Source organism: Tiliqua scincoides, chromosome 2, assembly GCF_035046505.1.
Source record: "Tiliqua scincoides isolate rTilSci1 chromosome 2, rTilSci1.hap2, whole genome shotgun sequence".
Classification (NCBI taxonomy): Eukaryota; Metazoa; Chordata; class Lepidosauria; order Squamata; family Scincidae; genus Tiliqua; species Tiliqua scincoides.
In genome coordinates this window covers 87,098,038-87,115,471 of record NC_089822.1, presented here as the reverse complement: position 1 = coordinate 87,115,471, position 17,434 = coordinate 87,098,038, and the positions used below count along the sequence as shown (strand labels likewise).

The 17,434-nt window shown below is 44.9% G+C and overlaps 2 protein-coding genes across 4 annotated transcripts in view; one reads left to right on the top strand and one right to left on the bottom strand.

Annotated features, from left to right (window-relative positions):
* The window catches only part of RIGI (RNA sensor RIG-I), a 38,891-nt gene extending 34,016 nt beyond the window's left edge, over positions 1-4,875 (top strand). The window contains exons 15-18 of the mRNA XM_066613277.1: positions 1,200-1,370; positions 2,415-2,566; positions 3,290-3,436; positions 4,158-4,875. Of these exons, the coding sequence (XP_066469374.1) occupies positions 1,200-1,370; positions 2,415-2,566; positions 3,290-3,436; positions 4,158-4,457 (770 nt within the window). The 3' untranslated portion in view covers positions 4,458-4,875. The remainder of the gene's footprint in view (positions 1-1,199; positions 1,371-2,414; positions 2,567-3,289; positions 3,437-4,157) is intronic.
* An 801-nt stretch (positions 4,876-5,676) lies between these two features.
* The window catches only part of ACO1 (aconitase 1), a 55,583-nt gene continuing 43,825 nt past the window's right edge, over positions 5,677-17,434 (bottom strand). For all 3 annotated transcript variants that reach the window (XM_066613280.1, XM_066613278.1, XM_066613281.1), the window contains 8 exons: positions 16,616-16,772; positions 14,033-14,157; positions 13,177-13,281; positions 12,929-13,071; positions 12,079-12,226; positions 10,713-10,835; positions 9,034-9,219; positions 5,677-6,684 (listed from right to left, as the gene is read on the bottom strand). In XM_066613280.1, coding sequence (XP_066469377.1) covers positions 6,571-6,684; positions 9,034-9,219; positions 10,713-10,835; positions 12,079-12,226; positions 12,929-13,071; positions 13,177-13,281; positions 14,033-14,157; positions 16,616-16,772 — 1,101 coding nt within the window. In that variant the 3' untranslated portion in view covers positions 5,677-6,570. The remainder of the gene's footprint in view (positions 6,685-9,033; positions 9,220-10,712; positions 10,836-12,078; positions 12,227-12,928; positions 13,072-13,176; positions 13,282-14,032; positions 14,158-16,615; positions 16,773-17,434) is intronic.

Here is a 17,434-nt window from a genome sequence, read left to right as displayed (position 1 = left end):
TCAGCCAACAACCGCAAGTGGGTTTTTCAGCCTCTGGGAGGCATTCTGAGCCCTGCAGAGGCTGCGGGCAGACACACATGGTCTCTATTGGGCCCAGAAGACCCTGCAAAGGGATGTGCATGTGGGGGTGTGTGTGCCGCAAACCCAATCTATTGTTAACTGAAACTGTGAATACAGGGCCTCCCTGTAATTTCACCTTAAGGGGAACTAAAAACTACCACCTCTCTCATGGCTTTTCCAGAGAGGGCTCAAAATGTTTGTTTAGTCCTCTGTGTGTGTGTGTGTGCGTATATGAGAGAGTGAGAGATCTGCCGTCTATCTGCTCCCTGTGTCTATGTATACCCATACTTTGTTTTTATTTATTATTTTGTTTATATTGTGGTGTCCGAGTTTGTTTTTTGGTATTGTTTAAAGTCTAAAATTGTAAACCGCCTTGGGAATCTATCTGCTTCAACAGAGGAAAGGCAGGGGATAAATCATTCCAATAATGATGATGATGATATGTTAGAAATTGTGGAGATTCACTTCGGCTGAAAAGACATGAAAGCACAGATAATTTTTCAAAGGCTGGTTTTTTGTATTTTTTGGCATTATTTCCCTTGAGTGATTATGTATGTCCCTCCTTCATCTCCACCCCATCTTTTGTAACCCATCCCCATAATACTCTCTCACTGTGACATTGCTCCTTGAAAAATAAAGGCATCCTAACCTCAAGTAGTGACTGTAAAGAATGCATCTGGAAGGCAGATGTGCAAAAGAAATCTACAGGTTGAGTCTTGTTATTCCCAAGGGTTCATTCCCTAAAGTGGATGGCAAAAATAGCTTTAAAGCAAATCCATTTAAAAAACAATGTCCCTTTGCTCAGTGATTTAAAAACAGCCTTGCTGACCTTTGTAATGCAACAGGCAGACAGTGTCTCTCCAGGCATTTAGAAAGGCTTCACTTGGAGGCAGCAATCCCTTCCTTCACCAGGAGTTGCAGCATGGGGGAAAGAATGGAGGAGGTGATAATCACTGCCATTTAGCATTCTTTCATGTGCTCAGGGGGAAAGGGGGGGTCTCTTGCCTTGAAGTGAAGCTGTTCTAAGTGCCTGGAGAGAGAATGATTGATGGATTGTCAGCCAGCTGCCCTCTTGCATTAACGAGGCTGTTGCTAAACGTTTTTGTTAATATTCTGGATTCTCCTTCTCCCAATTCTAGGTATGACCCTCCCAAATCAAAAAGGCGTCCTGGACTCCTTCAAAACGGATGGAGAAAGCAAGATACTCATAGCGACATCTGTTGCAGATGAAGGAATTGATATTGCCAGTTGCAACCTTGTCTTGCTATATGAATATACAGGCAACGTCATCAAAATGATACAAGTCAGAGGTAGGTTGGCATAGATTGTTCATGAGAACTTGCAATTAGAAGTGTGATTGTCATGCTGTTACAATCCAAAGTAAACTTCGTAGGGCTGTAAGTCTGCGGTTGTTCATATATCCAACATTCCCTGTCCATCAGCAGGCATCTCGTAATATGCTCCAAAGTCCCACCCGCTATGGTTACAGTGTTTTGCCTCCAACAATATATCCAGAGAGGTTCTCTTCCTGAGCACATTTTGCTGCAGAAAAATCTGGCCAGGGAAGTTGTGTTTCTGAACACCAGTGTAAGGATCAGGCTTGGCTGCACAAATCTTTAGGCCTGGGTAAAGCATCCAGGCATACTGCATATTTGAGCAGAGCTTATGTGGCTGTGAAAACAGGCACCTGAGTATTCAGTTTGTAAACCTCAATGAAAACAAATGTGTTCAGAGTCTGCCCACAATTCACATGAACTTGTAACTCACATGTAGTTTTTCTGCACACATTTTGATCGCTCTCCATTCTACCATTGAGAGATAGTCTATAACACACTTTATTTATATCTCTAAGATTCTTCAGGCATTGACTGTGAACCTGGGGCCCTACAAAAAGCGTTTCTACTTGAGCATCGCAGCTCCTAATCGGAATCTGGGGGGGCGGCGGCGGGGAAGCCAAGAGAGAAAAATCCAGTTTGCAGCTATCAATAATTCAAATGAGTCAAAGCTGTATATGTTAATGTGTTTTAATACCATGAATGTATATTTACAAATATATTTTCTATTTGTGCAGTGTGATTTGAGTATTGTGACTTTTACTTGTGTGATAATAACAAACCATATCAGGGTAAACATCATGCTTTAGTATACAGGAATGAGGTAGGCGGCAAAGACAGAAATGTATACTTTAACAAAAATTACAGGTGGATTGATTTTGCTCGAATGTCATGCTTGTTTTTATGCATTGATCTGATTAGTACTCCTGTTTCCCGTATGGATGAGTGAAATGAGAGCTGTGTGCTACTTCTGTCTTCCCATCTCTATGACTTAAACCTGTTTGTATGTCCCTCTTCCAGGTCGCGGAAGGGCAAAAGACAGCAAGTGCTTCCTCGTGACCAGCAAAAGTGAGCAGGCAGAGAATGAGAAGAACAACATGTTGAAGGAGCAGATGATGAACAAAGCAATTGAGGACATACAGACGTGGGATGAGGAAAGATTTATGCAGAGGGTGAGTCTGTGTTTGCCTTTGTTAACTCCTTCTTGTATTGGCCTACGAAGGCAGGATCTGTAATTCACAGCACCACCCTAGTCTCTCAAAACACTGGTGCAAGCTCTTTTTGACAACATGAGAGTAGGCAACACTAGCAGGAAGACCTGCTGTATCTGGATCTTTGACCAGTGGCGGAGGTGAGTACTCTGCTGAACAGTGCAGGGGTGGTGGAATGGGGTGTTTCTGGGTGGGGGAAGGGCAGAGCAGAGGTGTGACAGGTCCGGTAGGTGGGGTGCAGTCAGCGGAGAAGGCCTCTGCTGTATCCTAACCCCCTTCCTGAGCCTGGCAGCTTTACATGCAGCTGCTTGGATTTGTGCCAGTGATTTAGCTAGCGCAGATCTAAGTAACCTCACTGGGCAGGCCAGAGTGTTATATGGTGTAAAGAGGAAAAATTCCCTTGCATCCTCCTAAATGACACTGGATATGGTTAAGGCCATGTGACCCCACTGCACCAGCACAAGCTGGAATTGGGCTGCCTGTTAGAGCTCTGTGCTAAAGGAGAGGTGAGTAGTAGGGTCAAGAGAGCAACATTGAATTGCTCTCTATTTTTCCGTGTTGAAGGCTCATCTTTACCTATGTTTGCTTGTCATCAGATTACTCCCTGTGTAAAGCTGGTTCTGGGCTAGAAATATCAGCATCCACAAGACACTTGATGCCCTTTTTCTTTGTCTTTACAAAAAGATAAATGATTTGCAAAAGATACTGAAGATGATGCAAGACGCCAAGAAAAAAGAACCTCAAGTGAAGAAGCTGACAGGCATTCGAAAGTTGCTGTGTGGAAAATGCAAAACATTTGCCTGTGACACAGAACACATCCGGGTAATTGAGGTAAGCTTAAGTGGCGCATTGGTCGTTAGGAGGTGGCTGGTGTGGGACACAATTCCTCCATGACCAATTGTTTTTACAGTTAAAGATGATCAGCATATTTTCTGCTCAAATATGCAAATTTTACAGCCTTGCAGTTGGAATCTTAAAAATTCTGAATTCATGTTTCCATATGGAAGGCATCACTTAGACCAGGGGTGCCCAAACCCCAGCCCTGGCTTACAGTCCTCAAGGACTCCCAATGCGGCCCTCAGGGAGCCCCCACTCTCCAATGAGCCTCTGGCCCTCCAGAGACTTGCTAGAGCCCGCACTTGCCCGATGCAACTGTTTGACCTCTCATGAGAGCTGTGGGATGAGGCTCTCTCCACTGTTTGCTGTTTCACGTCTGTGATGCAGTAGCGGCAGCACAGGAAAGGTCAGCCTTGCTTTGTGCAAGGCCTTTTATAGGCCTTGAGCTATTGCAAGACCTTCATTCATTCATATAAGTTCATCTTTAATATAAACTTTACATATAATATAAACATTTATATAAACTTATGTAAATTTATTCTTTTTTCCCCCGGCCCCCGGAACACTGTCAGAGATGATGTGACCCTCCTGCCAAAAACTTTGGACACCTCTGACTTAGACTGTGACATCCAAGTGTTGCACATGCTGCAGCCCTAAACATACAACAAACAAACCTTGGCAAAATTTGTGCATTAATTTTCACTTTTTATTCTAGGGATCTCACCACACCGTCCTGGGTGAGGAGTTTAGGAAACGCTATCGAACGGAGCCTCATAAAAAACCAACTCGTTATGGCAACTTTGAAAAAAGATGCAAGCTATACTGCAGCAGCCCCAAATGTAAGCATGACTGGGGAATCACAGTGAAATACAGCACGTTTGAGGACCTGCCCGTCATCAAAATTGAGAGCTTTTCAGTGGAAGACGTTGCCACTGGCAAGCAGTTTTATTTCCGGAAATGGAGAGATATTAATTTTGCACTGAAGGAATTTGATATTGAAGAAATGTCAGGGTGAAAAGCAGAACTATTCAAATGATTCTACTTAATTTCAGCTTTCAACCATATCTGTGGTTGAATTTTAAAGTAGCATAATGCATTCATTCAAGACACAAACTTAAGTATTTACCAAGTTGGTTAATGGCATTAAAGCTAGATTTGCAATAATTAAAACAGGAGCTTGAGGCATTGGGAGTCATTTGACTTCCCAGTCCTGTTTATTGTTTGTTACTGTACTTAGGACTGTTTGAATATAATCAAAAATGTCTTCTGCAGAGCTGTAAAACTAGGCAGCTTGACATCAGCAAAATCCAGCATTGTTGAACATGTTCATGTGGGTTTGGGATTGTTGTAAAAATGTAGGCTGTGCATGCGACAGCCTACATTTGGTAACATTAAATGTGTGTGATTTGGTAACATTAAATGTTTACTTAGTACCTGAAGTTTCATCTGTATGTTGTTTCCAAGAAGCCCAGGATGGTGAAAATGGGTTCATTGCATTTGTTTTTGAAACCATCCTATGAGGATCACCTAGGAGGACTTGTGACTGTAAAAGTATTTGTACCGAAGTCTCCGTACTCCAGCCACGACACTGCCTGCTGGGTGTAATTTTTTTTTTTTGAAGAAGGCCAGGAGGAGGGCTTTAAAGCAACTTCAGCCTGTGGAAAGCAGTGGCATGGACTTAATACTGCTTTACAAGCTTTTTCTCCTCCCTACATACTTCTCTTTGCCTAGTGAAGGAACATAAATAGAACAGTGTCAGCTTTAGTTCTTTTGATTGTGAACAGTAACTGAAAACACAGTTTGATACCCCTCCTTATATAGTATGCCAGTTTCCCATCTTCATTCAACAGTAACAAAAAGCAAATACAGCTTGGCTGATGTGGGGGTCTGAGGGGGTATGGGGGCATTTCAGGGTGGGCGGTGGCTGGGAGTGGGAGCCGGGGTCAGGATTCAGCAATTATGCTGGATCCTAGCTCCGTTCCTGGGCAGCAGGAGAGGCTCCAGGCCACTCCGTTCTGCTTGGATCTGTACCACCTCTTTAGGGCTGATGCGGTAATAGGTAAGGGGAATTCTTTTCCCCTTGCCTCAGATCAAGCCTCAGCCAGCCTGAAACATGCGCTGGCTAAAGCACAGGCCCGCCAGCCTGCCTGTTCCAATGCAAGTTAGGATTGTGCTGTTAGTGTCATAATTTCAGAAGCCCAGACTTGCAAATTAGAAAAGTTAAAAAAGAGACTTTTTTCTTTTTTTTGGAAAATAGATTTAATTGTTTTTATAAATGGTCTTTGCCTCCCCAAAAATTTTCCATGATGAACAACAAGGAAAGAGCCTCAGACAAAGCACTGACTCTACTACAGAAGCGCTAAGCCATTTAATCACTAGATTCTTGAGAACAGATCTGGCTTAATAGAAAGACAACAGTGTTAATCTGTCAGACACGTATGGGGAAATAGTACTATTGGGTAACTGTGTGAAGTATTGAACTATTGGGCACTGCTGGAACTAGTGTTCCAGGGGCAATATGCACTTGATGGCATCACAAACACTGATCCAGAAGCATGTGGGTTCTCATGCGTCTGGGCCACCACTGGAGATGGCAGGGAGGACCCTATGCATGGTGGTGGCGAAGAGGAGCCCCCAAATGCTGGTTGGCTGGATTTGGGAGGGGCATATTGGAGGCAGGAGGGGGCGGTACCCTAAGTGAGTAACTTGCACTAGGTGCTATCCTTGCGGGTGCCAGGGAGCACACCTCCTTTGTCTCCTCAGATTTGTGCCAACCAAGTAGCTGGAACAAATCCAAAGAGACAATACCATGCAGCACAACCTGTCTTGACACAGATGCATGCTACGATGTGGAGAAGAATAGGATTGGGCTGTGTCTCATGACATCAAAATATGTCATTCCAGCTACCCACACAAAATAAATGGACGAAAAACTGTAGAAAGGATGGGTTTTTAAAAAGAGACACCCTTCAGGTTGACTTGGTGACCCAGGTGCCCAGGCTGACATTCTAACAGTGTAAACATACCCTCAAACAATATAACCCTTATTCATTTCAGGTTTTAGAAGCTGTATATATTTGACAATTACTATGCACTTGTTACACAGTAATTGCACAATAATTTGGGGACTAAGATGCCATTTTGCGAATCATATAGTTCAAGATGCCACCATTCTGGAAGTAAGTGAGCTCCACATCTGTGTCAAACCTCATGATGACTTGGAAAGTTTTCCCTGTATCAAGCTGTTGAAAAGACATAAGAAATAACATTAACAAATGGTTATTTTCTCTCAAAAAACACATGATTCCTCAAATGGAGAAGGGAAGGCACCTCAAAAAGGAGTAGACAATTTATGGCCAATGCATCAAGAGTAATCACATCCTTCCTCAAGGTGACTTAAGAATATAAGGAGAGCCCTGCTGGATCAGGCCAAAGGCCCACCTAGTCCAGTTTCCTGTGTCTGACAGTGGCCCACCAAATGTCTCGGGGAGCACACAAGACAAGTAACCTGTATCTTGTTGCCATTCCCATGCAACTGGCATTCAGAGATGGCCTACTTCTAAAAATGGGAGGTTGCATATACCCATCATGGCTTGTAATCTAGAATGGACTTTTCCTCCATAAATCTGCCCAATCCCCTTTCAAAGGGATCTAGTTCAGGTGTCTTCACCACATCCTGGGTTAAGGAGTTCTACTTGTTTCTCTCAAAGAAAAACAAAATGTGTTGATCACACTGTCTCAAAACAAATCACTTCCAAGAGAGTTTTAATAGCCAGGCATGTTGGGCAGGGAATTGCCTTTGAGGTCTCTTCCACTGTCATACATGTTTGAGCCACCACACTTTTTTTGAGATGACGGGGATCCAAAAAGCTGCTTTTTAGGCAAACCCAAGACTTGCATCTACTGAGTTTTGTCATTTTTCTTTAAATAGCATTGTACAACCTCAGGGCCCAATTCTAGCCAACTTTCCAGCACTGGTGAAGCCATACCAAAGGGGCATGCGCTGCATCCTGTCTTGGGGGCACAGTCATGGAGGCCTCTTCAAGGTTAAGGGAATGTTTGGGCCTCTTTGGCCTAGAAAAGAGACGCCTGAGGGGGGACATGATTGAGACATACAAAATTATGCAGGGGATGGACAGAGTGGATAGGGAGATGCTCTTTACACTCTCACATAATACCAGAACCAGGGGACATCCACTAAAATTGAGTGTTGGGCGGGTTAGGACAGACAAAAGAAAATATTTCTTTACTCAGCGTGTGGTCAGTCTGTGGAACTCCTTGCCACAGGATGTGGTGCTGGCGTCTAGCCTAGACGCCTTTAAAAGGGGATTGGACAAGTTTCTGGAGGAAAAATCCATTATGGGGTACAAGCCATGATGTGTATGCGCAACCTCCTGATTTTAGAAATGGGTTATGTCAGAATGCCAGATGCAAGGGAGGGCACCAGGATGAGGGTCTCTTGCTATCTGGTGTGCTCCCTGGGCCGCTGTGAGATACAGGAAGCTGGACTAGATGGGCCTTTGGCCTGATCCAGTGGGGCTGTTCTTATGTTCTTATGTTCATTCCTTTACCTCTGGGTTGCATCAGTACTGGAAAGTTGGTTAGGATTTGGTCCTTTGCCTTTTGACAATCTAAACGAGAGTGGTACCCAAGAAAGTCCAAACCTTCCTTGAACAGGTGTCTGTTCAACAGACATGCCTTTGAAGCCTGATATTTATTTTTTGTTTAAACTTTGATGGTTACAGACACAGAGTTCCATCATTGCTAAATAACTGGAATGAAGGAGGCCAAATTATTTTCCAGCATGCAAAACCTAGACCTTGATGGTTTAGGGGCCCTCATGTTGTTTCTTGAACTGACAGTAAGAGTGAAAATAAAGTTGAGTATTTTATATGCACATACACACATTCTCTCCCAGTAACCTTTAGAAAGAACACTACCAGTACTACAGAGACTCAGGGCCCAATCCTATCAAACTTTCCAGCACTGGTGCTGCCGCAATGCAGCCCAGAGGTAAGGGAACATGTTCCTACTCCTTAAGGAGGCCTCTGACTGCCTCCCCACCACAGGATTCAGTGCATGCCCCATTAGAACAGCTGCACTGGCACTGGAAAATTGAATAGGATTGGGCCCTAAGAGACTAATGTAGTGACTAAAGTTACAGTCCTATACACACTTTCCTGGGAGTGAGTCTCATTGAATGCAATGAGGCTTATTTTTGAGTAGACATGCCTAGGATTGTGCTGCCAGACTGAGCTTGCAAATTAGGACTGCCCTGGTTCAAATCTCACCTCTGTCATGAAACCACTAGGTGGCCTTAGGCAAGCCTTTCTTGACCTCAGCTGCAACATGGGATAAAAATAATGCTTGCTCACCTTCTAGGGTCATGGAAAAGTTATGATATATGTGAAATGCTTTCATAACTTGAAAGTACTGTCTAAATGCCAAGAATAATACTGTTTCAGATGGGGAAGAAGAACAGTTTAGTGAAGGGAGTAAGGGGACATGCTAAACAATCCATTGGGAGTCTGCAATTGTAAAAAAAAGGCTAAGAACCCCTGTCCTAAAGAGTAAAAGGAATCTTTGCTTACTTTAACTTGGACATTCATTCCAGGCACTAACACCCCAGGAAGGATGATTGTGTAACGCTCCCGTCCAGTCAGTCCCAGGCTCTCCGCATCTTGGCCTGGCAGATACTGCAAAGGAATCACTCCCATTCCCACCAGATTACTGCGGTGAATTCGCTCGTAGCTCTCTGCAATGACTGCTTTGATACCCTGAGAAACACAAGTGCATTACTAACAATCGCTGAAAGCATCTAGTCAAAAACGTATTGAATCCGACACTGTAGAAGATCAGCCCGTGTTCAAAAGGCGCAAAACAAGCCACAGTTTCTCAATTCAACCCGTGACCAAAACAAAACACATTCCACAACGCACATCAAACTTGAAGTATCCTTCACATATCAACACGGGGTGGGCACACATACACGCAGGAGGGCCAGGATAAGAATGCAGACCCTGAAAAATTAAAATGCATGTTGCTGTTGCAAGGGAATAACAATGAAACGGGAGTGATAGTGTGTAGAGATGGAACAAAGGTAGGTTTGTCTGTGGTCTCCCTGCTGGGGTAGCAAGCAGCCTGCAACACCCCAGCAAGTGCCCCGTGACACTCCAGGGCATCACAGTGGACAGACTGGGAATCTCTGGGCTAGGTGAAACAGCTCAGGCTGCCATAGGACCACTCACCTGCTTTTCTTCTCCTCGCCTCCTTTTGGGCAGCACTCCCAGCCACCGCTGCTTCTCTTCTCCTTCCCAAAGAGGAAGAGAGTGTTGAGGCAAAGCATCTCCCCATCAGTCTCGTGCATTGCCAGAAAGTGAGTAGAGCCAGGAGCAGAGGATTGCGAGGGGGGGGGGCACGACATTGTGTCCCTTTCAAATCTGTCATGCTCTGTGGTGGGCTTTGAAAGGGTCGCCCAGTGAGAGTGACACTCACTGGCAGTGTCTGAAGGGGGCTGGAATTATTAGAAGAAGCTGACAGCAGCCTCTTTTTCCCATCCTCTTAAAAATCTGTAGGAAGATGGGTGAAGCAGCATTGCTTCAGGGGCCTAAAGACCTTGGGCTGTCTCTGGTTACCAAATCTCTGTGTTTAGTTTCACGTACCAAAATCTCGTAAAGCCCCCCTCGTGAATTTCTCTCTTCAGATTTCCATACAGGCAAATACCTCTTTTATCTTTTGCCAGACATAGAAAGTTGCATTTATCATCTTCACATTGGCATCAAGAGCAGAACACCTGCTGATTTTCATGATCACACTGGATTTTGTTTCCCAAATGCTTTGGGGTGGAACATCTGCCTCTGCAAAATTGCATCCCTCAGGTTTCCCACTCAAAGTGATTTAGAGAGAAATGAACTCCAGCCCTAATCACAAAAATCTGCAAGAATTCTATGGCTGATGTTGATATAGGAGCAGCCCAAGACATCCATGAAGAAATGACAGTCATACTAGTCCTATAACAAGAACTGGCCACAGTTCTTCACGTTGATACCAAAAGATTGCCTTTCTGAACAAAAGGGTTTTCAGATGGGTCTTTCCCCACCCTACCTGGCAAGACTGGGGACTGAATCAGAACCTTCTGCATGGAAAGTGAGTCCTCTAAGACTGAGATGGAGCACTGACCCTACTTTGTCCATAAGGAACATCAATTGAAAATAGTAAGTTGCGGGGGGGGGGGGGGGAGCTTCAACACCTTTGAAGATCTTCCACTCACCAGCAAAAAAGGCCCTTTGGCTGCCCAGTCTCGGGAACTTCCCGAGCCGTACTCTTTACCAGCCAGCACAATGAGTGGTTGGCCTTCTTGCTGGTACCGCTCAGAAGCGTCGAACACGTCAAGCTATGAAAATAGGACAGAACTTACGTCAGTCAGCAAGAGTGATGAAGCCAACAGGATCAACAGACAAGAGGCTCTACTCTGCTTCCAAGCCTATCACAAAGTGGCTTTCTCATTTCATGCAAAGATTTCGGCAAGAGTGACCAAACTGCAAAATGCATTTTCTCCTCAATACATATATGGAACCAAAAGGAATCCATGTAGGATTAAAAACACAGCAAAAGCCAAAGTCACAAAAGGGAGGAGGATATTCTTCATTTGCGGACCTGCCACTATGTCCTATGGGGCAAATGCCCTGGAAGTGAGCCCCTAGGACACCACAGAAGCCTCCCGACGGGGTCCAAAACTGTGCTTCTGGTTTCCTGGAAGCACAGTTTACAGTGTCGGGGAAGCTTTAGGAAGCTTCCCCGACATAACCCTGGGTCGCGTGAGGCTCTGTGAGCCTCAGGTGCATGGGGGGGGGATTTTTGTGTGGAGGGGCGGGATTGGGCTTTTAGTCAAAGTACTAGTCAACAGCAGATTTGCAGGTTGGTCCACAGTGGAAGCACGTTGAAATAGCATTTGGACTGTGATGAGGATGGCTTCTGTTGTGAGTCCTCCCTAGAGGCAAAGCTTCCTCCTTATATGAAAGGAGAGGTGGATAGGTTTAAAAATGCTTGCTTCCTAACTTTTCCTTGTGCTCCCAAGGAAGAGAGAGTGTTCCAGCTGTCCTGGTCTGAAAAAAATTTACGAACCAGCCCTTTTTCTTCTTTCATTTTTATCTCTAATGATACCACACAGCTGAGGAGGGAAGATTAGCAGCAACCAAGTGCTTCAACCCCCTCCAGCTTTCCCTGGCTGTAGTGGGGCAAGCATGCAAGTTTCAAAACAGAGTTGAGCTGCTTCCCCTGCAGCATGCCCTGCCCAGTCACAGGTCCCACCAATGCCTTCTTTCTGAGTGTGCCATGTTTGTTCAACCCTACTTGGGACCTCCCCAAAGAGGCATGGTAAGGCACAAATGCTCAAGCCAGCTATTCAGAGCAGGTTTTCAGAATGTGTTTATATGGATTCATTCAGCAAAGCACTGCTTTGGACTCTGTTCCATGCCCAGTTGTATTTCCATGCCCACAAACGTACTTCCTAATTACACAATTAGCATAAGTCAACCTTTAAAAACCTGCCTGAAAGAAAATGATTACGCAGCAGAGTTCATCCGGAGCCATCCATACAGGTTCACGCTTCATACAAAACAGTCAATGATACTTACGATTTCTTCTGAAGGAAGATGTATTGTTTGGGGGGCCTGTTTGTTGAGGAATTTGTTCAACAAGCGGATGTTTGCAAATGTTCCTCTGGCCATGACAGCGTCATTGCCCCGGCGTGAGCCATACGAGTTGAAATCTCTGGGAGTTAAGCTATCAAGACAAAAAGAAGGCAAGTCTCCATTTCAAAAACCAGAAGGCTGAAGAACTGAAGCTCACATTTAGGAGGACATCCTTTAGGCATAGGACCCAAACATTCTCCTGCTCTTCATTCTGACGTGAAATATTCTCTCTCCTCTCAGCCTGTGCAGGCAATTTAGGGCCCAATCTTAGCCAAAGTTCCAGTGCCAATGCAGCCATGTGAACAGGGTGTATGCTGCATCCTGCTGTGTGTGTGTGGGGGGGGGGGAGTAGTCATGGTGGACTTCTCAAGATACTTCAGGTTTGAGTTTGGAGTTTCAGAGCACAGAGCTGCTGAAACCAGAAGTGGGCTCCGACTGCAGATTGGAGCCCACTGCAGCAGAGGGGAGGCTCATGGAGGGGGCTGTGAGCCTCCAGGTCCCACCAGGTGGCTGCACAGTCCTCCCAAGTATGTACAAATGCACCTGGGTGCCTGCAGCGCCACAATCGCTGAGGTGCCATTGGGACATTTATTTATGGATCACCCCCCCGCCCAGTGAAATGAAAGCGATCCATTTTGGTCCCAAAGGTGGGTTGCGACCCACCACTTTGAGAGCCACTGCGCTATATAAATGCAAAGTATGTTATGGTGCGGGAAATGAACTGAATGAAAGGGAAAAGTCCACTCATAAAGGACCTCTTCCCACTCCCCACCCCACTGACTACTTGACTCACCCTCTGCTGGTTAAGTAACGGGCAGCTGGGCTGTTTCTTGCGATATTCCCTGCTGGAGATATGTGATCAGTGGTGACTGAATCTCCAAGGTTGAGGAGGACATAGGCATCAACTATGGATTTGTGGGGTTGAAGCTCCAAAGTCTGAAATGAGCAAAGAAAGTATACATTTTTAAATTGTATATTTTTTAGCATCAGTTGTACAAATGGGTCAATGGGCACAGTTGGAAGTGGAAATGAAACACTTACCAGGTTTTCAAAAAATGGGGGAGATTTAATATATGTGGATTTTGGATTCCAAGCATACAGCTTGTCAGAGGAGACTTCTAATTCATTCCAAGATTTGTTTACTGTCTGAAAATTAGAATAAGGCAAAAAATAAGGCGGCAACATTTTACATTCATACCTCTCAGAGCTACTGGCCAAAAAAGAAAAATCATGCATGTTATCCTTTCCCCCACAGAGGTTTCCTGCAAAACGGAGAGCACACATCATTTTAAGTTCTCCGTGATGTCCTGGTCTCCTGACCAGATTGCTCCTGTGTTACTCCAGTTAAGGGCATTGTGGGGAAATTAAAGTGACAGTAACCCTTCACTCCAGTTGCACCACTGCTCCTTTCCCATCCTAGCAGGCATTGCCAACATACTTCTGTACGTGTCTACGCAGCTATAAGGACTAGAAACTTGCTTTAAAAAAGTTAAGATTCTTACGGAAACTGAATTCTGTGCTCAGTGCCATTTGCTACACTTTTGTTCATGCTCCTGCAAAATTGTGGCACACACACAGTCGTAGCTGAACTCCAATGAGCTGGGCTGTATCACCAACAGTGAAAACATACATGCACACACACCAACAGCGGTGCCTAGAACAGGATTTTGTTCATGCAAAACACACACAAATAGTCAAGGAAGGAGGCAGACATTAATTCAGTCTTATCTGACGAATCTAGTTGCCTTACAAAGTGCTAATTAAAATCAGAATGATACTGAACTGCAGCAAGATGGTTAATTGGGAGAAAGAAGTGAGCTGGAAACATCTATCAAAGATATTCTGATTGAAAGGCGTAAAGCAGGTAATCAATGCATGTATTAAGACAAGGCATCACCTCTATTTTCTGGTAGACCTCCTTAAACATCCCTGGAATGACGTGCTGACGTTCAACAGCTTGGATCTCCTCTCTCATGGGCCAAATGTCTTTTAGGAAGATCTTCTTCCCTTGTGCATTTACACCTGCCATACATTGAGTACAGAGGCTTGAAACCATGCAGAAATATAGTCCAAATGTTTATACAGTATATATCGGACACACCCAAACCCACTGGCAGGATATTGCGAGAAAGTTGGGGACTGCATTTGTGTTGATCTGTTCCCCGAGTTATGTTGTTTCAATACCACTTTCAGGTGCTGTCTGATGTTTAGTGTCATTGCTTTTTTGGCTAATATGATTGCATCTTATAGTGTTCTTTTAATACGTTGTTAGCTGCCCTGAGTCAGTGGTGCACCAAGGTCATTTGGCACCCAGGGCCCATAAATTTTTAGCATCCCCCATGACAAAATTATTTTCAATAATAGTCATGACATGAAATGCCTTTTGGGCACCCCCCTGCAGCCTGGTACCCAGGGCTGGAAGCCCCCCCCCCCGCCACCCTCTTATATGCCAAAGTCCTGAATGCCTCCCTTGGGAAAAGATGCGATACAAATATCTGTAGGTAAAAATAAACTAACAGACTAGTTCTTTGCAGTCAAAATGACTTATTTATAATAAACGAAAGTTTAAAATTCTCTAAGTGCTAGCCCAAGATCACATTATAAAAAAGAGCATAAGAAGAGCCCTGCTGGATCAGGCTAAAGGCTCATCCAGTCCGGCTTCCTGTATCTCACAATATCCCACCAGATGCCTCTGGGAGCACACAAGACAAGGAGATACCTGTATCTTGTTGCCACTCCCTTGCATCTGGCATTCAGAGATATGACAAAGACATTCTGCAGATTAACTGCACTCCTAAAGACTAGCAGCACATGGCATTGTTGAGATACAATTTGTTTGTCAGGAAAATGAGAAAAATGGCTCATCCTTTGGTTTTTTTCCCCTAGTGCCTCTATGTGATATTCACATTCAGAGACTTGGGATTGCTGTCGCTGCTCTGTTCAACCTCACATTGAGAGATACACTTGAAGTTACAGGCACATGGCACAGCGGCTGTTTTTATCTTTCCTCTAATACAGGGGTGCCCAAACCCCGGCCCTGGGGCCACATGCGGCCCTTGAGACCTCTCAGTGTGGCCCTCAAGGAGCCCCCAGTCTCCAATGAGCCTCTGGCCCTCCAGAGATTTGTTGCCACCTGCACTGGCCCAACACAACTGCTCTCAGCGTGAAGGCAACTGTTCGACCTCTTTGCGTGAGCTGTGGGATAAGGGCTTCTTCCACTGCTTGCTGTTTCATGTCTGTGATGCAGTAGTGGCAGCAAAGGAAAGGCCAGCCTTGCTTTGTGCAAGGCCTTTTATAGGCCTTGAGCTATTGGAAGACCTTCATTCATACATATAAGTTCATCTTTAATATATGCATTTATGTAAACTTATGTAAATTTATTCAAATTTTAAATGTAAATTAATTCTTTCTTTCCCCGGCCCCCAACGCAGTGTCAGAGAGATGATGTGGCCCTCCTGCCAAAAACTTTGGACACCCCTGCTCTAATGTCTCATTCTTCCATGGCCAGTGTGGCATGTTCTTCTTTATGCCTAATGTAGCAGTATTTGCAACGCAATGTCACAGCTGGCAAGGAGAATGATACCTGGACCACGACATCAGTGCCTTGTCTCTTTGGCTGCAGCCCTACTGACTATAATGGGACTGAGTAGACATGCACAGAATTTGGCTGACAATATCATCATCAAGAATATTTATATAATGCTTTTCAACAAAAAGCAGTTCATCAAGTGGTTTAGGCCCAAATCCTAACCAACTTTCCAGCACTGGCACAGCTGTGCCAATGGGACATGTGCTGAGTCCTGCACTTAGGTGGCACTCACAGAGGCCTCCTCAAAGTAAGGGAATATTTGTTCCTTTTACCTTGGAGCTGCATTGCCCTTATGTTGGTGATGCAAAGTGGGTTAGGATTGCGCCCTTACATAGCTAAACAAATCTACAAATGGTTTCCTGTCCCCAAAGGGCTCACAGGAGACACACCAGCAACAACCAATGGAAAAGATGCCATGCTGGGGTGAAGGGGGACAGTTGCTCTTCCCCTGCTAAATATAAGAGCACACCACTTTGAAAAATGCCTTTCTGCCCAGTTAATAAGGGTGCAATATCTAGTTCCCCTTAGTCGCCTGTAAAGCAACAGCACACACAGGTCTAGCTCCAACTTAGGTAGCAAACCCACTCTGAGGCTGTTATATTTCAGACTCCATGGATGATGTGCCTAGAATGTTCCACAGGAAGACAATCTCTGAAAGCAGAAAACCAGGTATAAGGCTGGATTAGAACCCTTGACGCCATTTTCTACGTGGTAGGGATATTGTGTAGGGAGGAACATTTGTTCATGTGAGACCTCATTTGCAGCTCTACAGCCCAGATGAAGGTTTATTACCACAGAGGAAATTAGCCCCCATTATCTCCACACAAGCTTTCTGGATTGTTAATCAAATTAATTACTTACAGGAGAAAATACCCTCAGGATGTGCCTTACCTAAAGGTTCCTTCTCAAAGTCAATCCTGACAGTTCCGGCAATGGCATAAGCTATTACCAAAGGCGGAGAGGCCAGGTAATTGGCACGAGTGTTTGGATGGACACGGCCCTCAAAATTTCTGTTTCCAGACAGGACGCCCACAGCTACAAGATCACCCTGTGCAAGAGGAAGGATACAGGAACACACTGAAGACAAAAAGATGTGGCCATTTCTAATTCCACACACTCAGAAGACTTGAGCAAGGAGAGAGAGAGAAAAATGAGATTCATAGGGAGTCTGAATTATTTTTTAAAAGCAACCGAGACTACTTGAAATTGTTATGTTCTGGCTTCCACCCACCTGTGGAAACATCAGGCAGCTACTGGATGAAGGGCTCTAGGCAAATGCTTAATATTTGACATATTATTCCTATCTGTCTGCCATGCTGAAACTCAAGGTGGAAGTTCCCAGGTGGTTTTCCTTGCAGACACTGCTGAGCTTAAGCAAATTTGCTGCCTCTCCTGCCTTCAGACCAGACCTGGGACCTGACACAGAACAGGGGGGCTTCCTGAGTGCCTTGCTTAATGAGAGCCTACACAGCTTTGGCCCACAAAACAGGGTGTCCTGTTGCCCACCAGCCTGCCAGGTGCTTGACACCCCCCCCCCCCACACACACTTTGTCCCGTATTCAGTGTAGTAGGTCACAGGCTGTGCAGCCGTGTCTCAATTCAAACTGCAAAAGTCCATGGAGAATACAGAGCCAGTCTCCTTTGAAGCCTGAGTGGCATTCCCACTTAAAATGATTTCCAGTTGGTTACTGCAATTTTATTACAACACGG